This window comes from Rattus norvegicus, chromosome 10 (assembly GCF_021556685.1).
Source record: "Rattus norvegicus strain SHRSP/BbbUtx chromosome 10, alternate assembly SHRSP_T2T, whole genome shotgun sequence".
NCBI classification, from domain to species: domain Eukaryota; kingdom Metazoa; phylum Chordata; class Mammalia; order Rodentia; family Muridae; genus Rattus; species Rattus norvegicus.
In genome coordinates this window covers 90,205,215-90,213,791 of record NC_141543.1, presented here as the reverse complement: position 1 = coordinate 90,213,791, position 8,577 = coordinate 90,205,215, and the positions used below count along the sequence as shown (strand labels likewise).

Genomic DNA, 8,577 nt, shown 5'->3' with positions numbered 1-8,577 from the left:
CAGCCTGATCTGCAGAGCAAGTTCCAGGGCAGCCAGGGATACATAGAGAAACCCTGTCTCCAAAAACTGAAATAAATTAAGTATTAACACTAAGTGCCCCCATATCCCATTTAGCTCCATGTACCTTTAACAATGGGTAACGTCATGTGGGGAGGGGGCTGAGGCAGAAGTTATTTGGGGGCTGGTTAGTGGAGTGGTTGCCTAGTATGCATGAAGCCCTGTATTTGATCCTGAGCACTGCACTTTTTTTTTTTAAGGTTTATTTATTTATTATATAGAAGTACGCTGTAGCTGTCTTCATGCACACCAGAAGAGGGCATCAGATCCCATTACAGATGGTTGTGAGCCACCATGTGGTTGCTGGGAATTGAACTCAGGACCTCTGGAAGAGCAACAAGTACTCTTAACCACTGAGCCATCTCTCCAGCCCCTAGCCTTAACCCTTAGGAGGCAGAAGGGAAAGAATCAGTCAGAGGTTCAAGAGCATCCTTGGACACAGCAGGTTTCAGGTCCAGTTTGGGATACCTGAGGCCTGCAGGGGTGGGAGGAGTGACTCTGCCTTCTGAGATTTAGAAAAGACCAAAAATCATGATCCAGTTGAACTTGTGGGGAGACTTTAAAGCTCATGCCTCTCATCTCCACTGAAGCTGTCCCAGAAAACAGGATTGAAACTGCTTCCTGTGGGAACTGAATTCCTGTGGCCTCATCTCCAGGTGGAGCCTGCAGGCTTCGAGCTGGGATGAACTACAGGACAGAGGACAGGAGTGAAAGGGCCTCCTTGAGAAGCATAGCCACCTGGCTTCTGTGCTCCAAGAGAGGTAAAGGTAGCTTGCCTGGCTTCTGAATATCAAGGAAAGCTGCAGAGAATGACAACCCTGGATGTGGCACCCACAGCCTTGTCGGTCTTCCGACTGGACAGAAGTCCTAATTGCTGAGTCCCTACTGGCCCTAAGCATTGAAGTCAGCCTCCTTTATTAACACACAGGATAAGGCTGAAAACACTGAAGAGAAAGAGAAAGACCAGAATAAGATCAAAACTCTATTCCTTTGGTTTTCCTATCATCCAGGCCACATTCCTTCACTGACCTTCTCTTTCATTTGCCAGTGGGGTAATTGTTGGACGTGTGGAGTTATTTAATAATGGTTGACCCCGGGCTTCTTTTGGAAAGGAAAAATATTTTAATTCACCAAATTCGTTGCTGATAATAGCTAGCTTTTTTTTAGGGTGGTGGTGGGGTTAGAGACAGGATTTCTCTATGTAGCCCTGGCTGCTCTGGAACTCACTCTGTAGACCAGGCTGACCATAAACTCTGAGATCCACCTGTTCCTGCCTCCCAAGTACTGGGATTAAAGGTGTGGTGTCGCACACTAGCTTCTTATATTTATCATTTCTGGGTTTGTTTGTTTGTTTGTTTGTTTTTAGCACAGGAAATTGAAGCTTTCTCCATCGAGAACCCACCAAGCCCCAGCCTCCCATGTCAAACTGAACAGCGCTCTAGACTGCATTGTGCGCAGAGGGCAAACATAAAGAACACTTGTGGGTTCCCTCACCAGCTGAGGGAGACGTTATGGTCTCATGACCGCTTCTCATCTTCTCCACTGAAGAAGCACGAATGAATCTTTTTATCAGTGGTGATCCACAGGGGATGTTAACGCTGTCTACGATTCTACTTGGTGTCTACTCTTTCTGTATGGAAGGCTAAGTCCACAGCGGAAGAACTTTACAGAATTTCTCCAGAGCTAACCCAGTGCGTCTCAACTTCCACTTCCTAAGGTTGCAGCCCTTTAACACAGTTCCCTTATGTTGTGGTGCCGTCCTATCATAATCATTCCATTGCTATTTTATCACTGTAATTTTTGCTGCCGTGACGAATTGTAGCGTAGTTATCTTCTATAGGATCCCCCTCAAAGGGGTCACGACCCACAGGTTGAGAACCGCTGCCCCTCGTCAACCCCGCGAGAGAATGGGCGTTGCTTCCTTGGTCAGAAAAAAAAAAAGAAAAGCAGAAAAGCACATCCCAGGATTAGGAGAGAATCTCTGTAATCTCAACGAATCTGAAACAAAGAATGCGCATCCGTGTTCTAGTTTTACTCAGGAGGACAGTTTAGTCAACCGCTTTGCACTTCCAAAAAGCCTTCTCTCTTCAGAGTATCTCTCAGAGCACACAGACCCTCCTCATTGGTCAGATTTCCTGTCAGTCACAGTTACAATTGCTATTGGTCCATCTTGAGGTTTCTCCCGCCTCCCTTTACCTAATTGGTTCATTCGAAAAGGCCGCCTGTTGAGTAAAAGACCTTTGTGAGTAAAAGACCGTCTGCGATTGATTGCTGTAAACAGAGCAAATGAGAGCGAGTCGGTGATTGGTTCCTCTGATTTGGGCGGGCTAGATGAATGTTCAAATGAAACTAGGGAAGCTCTCCTAACCGACGCACGTCTGTGGAGAAGCGTCCAAGTCGCCGGTCGCCTAGCGTTTCTCACTGATTTTGTCGCTTTTAGGATTCTCGAGCCCCTTCAGGACGGTCACCATGGAGTTGTCACCGCTGCAGGTACAGCTCGCGGATGGGACCGGGTAGTAGAGCCTTTACGCGGCTTCTGCGTTCATGGCGGGTGATGAAAGTTGAGGCTCCTGGGCCGAGGGCTGGCCGGCGACGGGCTAGGATCTGGTCAACTCCATCTTCTGGGCCTTGAGGGGTCATGGACAGGGTGAAGCTCTTTACGAAATGATATCGATAATCTAATCTGGGTTCTTGAGTGTCGTGTTTTTATTGTTGGTGGGGGCAGGTTCAACTCGTCCTGTGATCGGTCTGTATTCTAATAGCCCCAGGGTGACTTCCAACCGGCTTATAGTTGAATTCGATGGCCCACTTTCCTTCCCTAGTTGATTTGAATAACTCATCACGGAAGGTGCAGAACATGACAGTTCCCACTGAGGAGCTGGCTGACCGAGTGGCTCAAAAAAGTCCTGTTTCAGGATGTGAATGTGGCCAAGGGTTTGCATCCCTAGCATCCCAACTGCTACGGCTGGATAACACCACCATCTGCAATCTGCACGAGACTGTGTGGGCACTCAGTAAACATTTTTCCATTAGATGAAAGAAGTTGAGTGTAGTTTATCGATGACATAAAAATATTATTCAAGGCAGAAATGTCCATACTTGGCTGAAATAAAATACTTATTTAAACGGGCACCTGTAGCCAGACCTAGTGGGGCAGGCCTGGAATGGCATCTGCTCCAGAGACTGAGGCAGGAGGATGGCTTAAGCTACCTAATGCGACACTATCTCAGAAACAGCAACGGGGTTTTGAGAAGCAGGTCTGGGGAGTTTGCTCAGTGGTCAGAGCATTTGCCAAGCACGTGCATGCAAGGAAGGCCTTGGGTTCCATCCCCAGCACCACACATACACAAACCACAGAACCTAGTTCCAAGGATTTTAATTGAATTGTTTGTTTGAAACTATGCAAACTCTCCCGGTACCTACAAGCAGAGGACAGATTGTGATGCAGTGTATTGACTTTATCATAACTGCAGATACTTTGTTGGCCACTTCTGATAAGGTTGTAAAAATCAGTTTATTTTTGCTTCCCCAAATGACTAGCCTGTAAATGAAAATATGCTACTCAACAAAAAGAAGAATGAAGATGGCAAGAAAAGACTGTCCGTTGAAAGAATCTATCAGAAAAAAACCCAACTGGAACATATACTGCTCCGCCCAGATACCTACATCGGCTCTGTGGAGTTAGTGACCCAGGTAAAACCAAACTAGCTTAGTGCACTTGCTCTATAACACGGCATACTGTGTCAGGTTAATGTTTCTTACTTTACTTGGCGTCACTGGAACTGATCCTTCATTGATGCAGATACGGACTCTGTGCGTGTGTTTCAACATTTATTCTAGAAGACTTTACTCCTGAATGTATTGGTGCAGGCCTTTAATCTCAGCACTCAGGAGTTAGAGGCACATGGATCTCTTGAGTTTGAGGCCAGCCTGGTTTGTGTAGCCAGTCTCTGGCCAGTCAGTGCTACGTAGTGAGACATTGTCTCAGAAAAGGCAAGAATATTAATGTCAAACAATAAATAAATAAATAAATAAATAAATAAAAAAAACTAGTGAGACACTGTCTCAGAAAAAGCATGAGTATTGGGGTTGGGGATTTAGCTCAGCGGTAGAGTGCTTGCCTAGCAAGTGCAAGGCCCTGGGTTCCGTCCCCAGCTCCAAAAAAAAAAAAAAAAAAAAAAAGCAAGAGTATTAATGACAAAACAATAAATAAATAAAAATAACTTTCTTTGCCTTTTCTAGCAAATGTGGGTTTACGATGAAGATGTTGGTATTAACTACAGGGAAGTCACTTTTGTTCCTGGTTTGTATAAAATCTTTGATGAAATTCTAGGTAAGTAAATATTTTTATATAAAGATCTCCTGGTTAAGTTCCTAGGTATCATGCATACCAAACCTTCTGTAGACATAGCCTCTGCTCCTGTCATTTCAGGTAATTAGTGGTCAAAAGTGAGGCAGTCAGGCTGCCTGTGGCAGTCACGTCTTTAATCCTAGCACTTGGGGGTACAGGTGCACAAATGTCTGCATTTAAAATTGGCTTGAGGGGTTGGGGATTTAGCTCAGTGGTAGAGCACTTGCCTAGCAAGTGCAAGGTCCTGGGTTTGGTCCCCAGCTCCGAAAAAAAAAAAAAAGAATAAAGTCGGCTGATCTACGTAGTGAATTCAAGGCACTTAGACCCTACCGCCAAAAAGGAAAACAGACAAAAAAAAAAAAAACCAAGATAATCCAAATAAAGTCCAGAAAGTTAAGTTTTTCTCTGGAAGTAGTACTATGAACAGAGATTGGTATACTAAAGCAACAAGGTGTTAATTCCAATGCCCAGGAGAAAGATGCAGGAAACTCAAAAGTTCAAGGTTATTCTTCACCACGTAGCAAGTTCAAAGGCAGCATGAGATGCGTGTGATTCTGTCTCAATAAAAACTGCTGTAAACTAATGCCGTGTTAATGTTGGGGTTTTGTTTTGTTTTGTTTTTTGTTACTTGTGAATGTTTTTCTTTATTATAGACCTAGTGTGTTGTAAAGCACTTTAATGCCTTCTAAGTGTGTATTTTATTTTCTTACAGTTAATGCTGCTGATAACAAACAAAGGGACCCAAAAATGTCTTGCATTAGAGTCACAATTGATGCGTAAGTGAAGCTGTCTGTGCTAGTGCTCCTATTCTTGTGCTTGCTTTGATTACCGTGAAGATAGCTTCTTTAAAATTAATGTTTTGGGGGCTGGAGAGATGGCTCAGCGGTTAAGAGCACTGACTGCTCTTCCAAAGGTCCTGAGTTCAAATCCCAGCAACCACATGGTGGCTCACAACCATCTGTAATGAGATCTGATGCCCTCTTCTGGTGTGTCTGAACAGCTACAGTGTACTTATATATAATAAATAAATAAATCTTAAAAAAAAAAATTAATGTTTCAGGGGCTGGAGAGATGGCTCAGTGGTTAAGAGCACTGACTGCTCTTCCAGAGGTCCTGAGTTCAATCCCCAGCAACCACATGGTGGCTAATGATCCAATAATGAGATCTGGTGCCCTCTTCTGGCCTGCAGGCATACACGGATGCAGAGCACTATACATAATAAATAAATCTTTGGGGAAGAAAAAGGACTGAGTGTAGCTTGGTGGTAGCATGTGTGTAGTCCAGACCCAGGACTACAAAACCAAAAAGCTTACCAGCTGTGGGTGGTATATACACTTCATCCCTTCAGGAAGAGGCAGAGACAGATATCTGCATACCAGGCCACCTAGAATTTTGTGGTGAGACCCTGTCTCAAAACAAAACAAATTTCCACAGTTGCTCTGAGCCATTTCAAAATAATTTGTAGACATTATGCTTAACCATGCAGTGAGACAGGGCAGGATGTCGGCTAACATTTGCAATAATTATTCTAGTCATCTGAAAGTCTAGAAGGGTTTGGGGTTTTTGTTACTGTTATTTCCTTTTTGATGATGCTATTGAAACAGCAAGCCAGCAGCTGGTAGTAGAGAATAATTTGGGTTTATATTTCTGGTTTTAAATGCGAGTGTGCCTGATCCACATTTTCTATTACCCTGATCAGTGTGATGTAAACTGTTTAAGGCTCCTGGAGGGGGTATGTTATTGATGACCAAGTACTTGAGTACACTTAAGGACTTGATAACGATCTTTTCAAGAATGTTGACCTAGTTTTAACTGATAAGTTTTTTTTTTTTTAATAATATTAAACCAGTATTCTGAGAATTAACCCAAAATAAGATAGAAGTCCAAGTAACTGAGCCGGGGACATGGGTCAGTTTCGAGAACTTGGTATTCTTGTATAGGTACCTGAGTTTGGTTGCCAGCACCCACATTGGGGTGGCGGGGGGTCCAGTGCCTCTAAGCTATGCAAGCACTTGCACTTATGTGCAAACAGGGACACACACCTGTAGACAATTAAAAAAGTCTGAGTGACCGTCAACATTTTGCTAGTGAGCAGGGAAGTTTGTTTATTATGGGTAATATTTTTCCTTTTTAATGCTTTTCAGTGTGCTTTATTGGGTGGGAACACTAAAGGAAGTAGGAACTCACAGATGATCCTCTTGAAAATGATAGTATTTCCTGATTGTCTTTCTTTCTGTTAGCATAACTAATTTTCTTTTGTTTATCCTAGTATTTTTAAATTTCATGTTTTTTCAGCATTATCAGTGTCTATCCAGGTGTTGGAAAAGGTTTCTATTCCCAACCCTGCCTGGTGGGAAAGGCTGACCATGCTAGCTAGTAGCTTCAGAGGCAGTCACAATGAAATACACTTGTAGATTTATGTAGTTTATTTTTCAATGTTAAGCATTAATTTAACATTTGTTGTATAGTAAAATTTTCTATCTTTTCTCAGAGAAAATAATTTAATTAGTATATGGAATAATGGAAAAGGAATTCCTGTTGTTGAACACAAAGTGGAGAAAATGTATGTCCCAGCTCTCATATTTGGACAGCTCCTGACCTCCAGTAACTACGATGATGATGAGAAGAAAGTGACAGGTGACTACTGCTAGAGAAGAGTGCTTGTGGCTGGGAAGGACACATCTTTTAAATCACTGTCTGCAGTATGAGGATTAATAATATGGAATTAGGGGACTAGAGAGATGGCTTATTGATTAAGAGAATTGGCTCCTCTATGAGAGGACCCGAGTTTAACTGTGAGCATCTAAGACTTGTAACTAGGGGTTGGGGATTTAGCTCAGTGGTAGAGCGCTTGCCTAGCAAGCACAAGGCCCTGGGTTCAGTCCCCAGCTCTGAAAAAAAAAGACTTGTAACTATATTAGATGGCCTCTTCTAACCTCTGTGAGACCATGCATGCATATGGTGCACTGACATACATACAGGTAAAATATGCATACAATTAAAGTTTAATACAAATTTCAATATGGGAATAAGCTGGATATAGTATCTGGAAGCAAAGGCTCACTGTGTGGCTCTGGCTGGCCTAGAAATCTACTATGTAGATCAGGCTGGTCTTGGTGTCAAGACAGCCAGGGCTACACAAAGAAACCCCTTATTGAAAAGCCAAAGGAAAAAGACGAATGTCTTAGGGTTTTACTGCTGTGAACAGACACCATGACCAAGGCAACTCTTATAAGGACAACATTTAATTGGGGCTAACTTACAGGTTCAGAGGTTCAGTCCATTATCATTAAGATGGGAGCATGGCAGCATCCAGACAGGCATGGTGCAGGAGGAGCTGAGAGTTCTACATCTTCATCTGAAGGCCTCTAGAGGAAGACTTGCTTCCAGGCAGTTAGGGCAAGGTTGTGAAAGAAAGCCCACGCCCACGTTGACACACCTACTCCAACAAGGCCACACCTCCTAATAGTGCCATTCCCTGGGCCAAGCATATACAAACCATCACAAGGAGGTAGAGAAACAGGAGGAAATCTACTCACAGAGATGTTCCTGCCTCTCTGTCTCCAACTGCTGAGATTAAAGAGGTGTACCACCACTCTCAACAAGGGGAAGAACTTTCTTAAAGAAAAACTTAAAACTTTTGTAAAGGTAGAGTGTTTTATGTATGTGGGGGTCCATCACAGGCAAGGGCCGCTTAATGAGACTGACTCAGAATGAGAAGGCTAAGCTCGGTGATACACACATTTAATCCCAGCACTGGGAGGCAGAGGCAGGTGGCTCTGTGAGAAGCCAACCTGGTCTACAGAGCGAGTCTTAAGACAGGGCTATACAGAAGAAACTCTTGTGTCTAAAAACAGAGGAAAAGTGGGGAGAGAAAGGAGGAAATTGATTAGTAAATAAGGTAAACTGTATTTAATAACTTTGCCAGCAATAAAGAAAACTACAGAACTTGGAGAAACGCTCTGCAGTTAGAGCATTTGCCAGGTCCAGTTACAGTACCCGGATGGTGCTTCACAACCATGTGCGATTCCAGGCCTAGCAGAGCAGACACCCTTTCTGGGTTCCGCACATGCAGGCAAAACCCCAATGTGCGCGCGCGTGCGCGTGCATGCATACGCGCGCACGCGCGCGCGCACACACACACACACACACACACACTCTCTCTCTCT

At 43.7% G+C, this 8,577-nt stretch overlaps 1 protein-coding gene across 1 annotated transcript in view; it reads left to right on the top strand.

Annotated features, from left to right (window-relative positions):
* Window positions 1-2,417: 2,417 nt before the first annotated feature.
* Window positions 2,418-8,577, top strand: part of Top2a (DNA topoisomerase II alpha) — a 31,142-nt gene continuing 24,982 nt past the window's right edge. Inside the window, exons 1-5 of the mRNA NM_001393768.1 lie at window positions 2,418-2,547; window positions 3,598-3,750; window positions 4,300-4,390; window positions 5,121-5,184; window positions 6,900-7,045. Coding sequence (NP_001380697.1) covers window positions 2,527-2,547; window positions 3,598-3,750; window positions 4,300-4,390; window positions 5,121-5,184; window positions 6,900-7,045 — 475 coding nt within the window. The 5' untranslated portion in view covers window positions 2,418-2,526. The remainder of the gene's footprint in view (window positions 2,548-3,597; window positions 3,751-4,299; window positions 4,391-5,120; window positions 5,185-6,899; window positions 7,046-8,577) is intronic.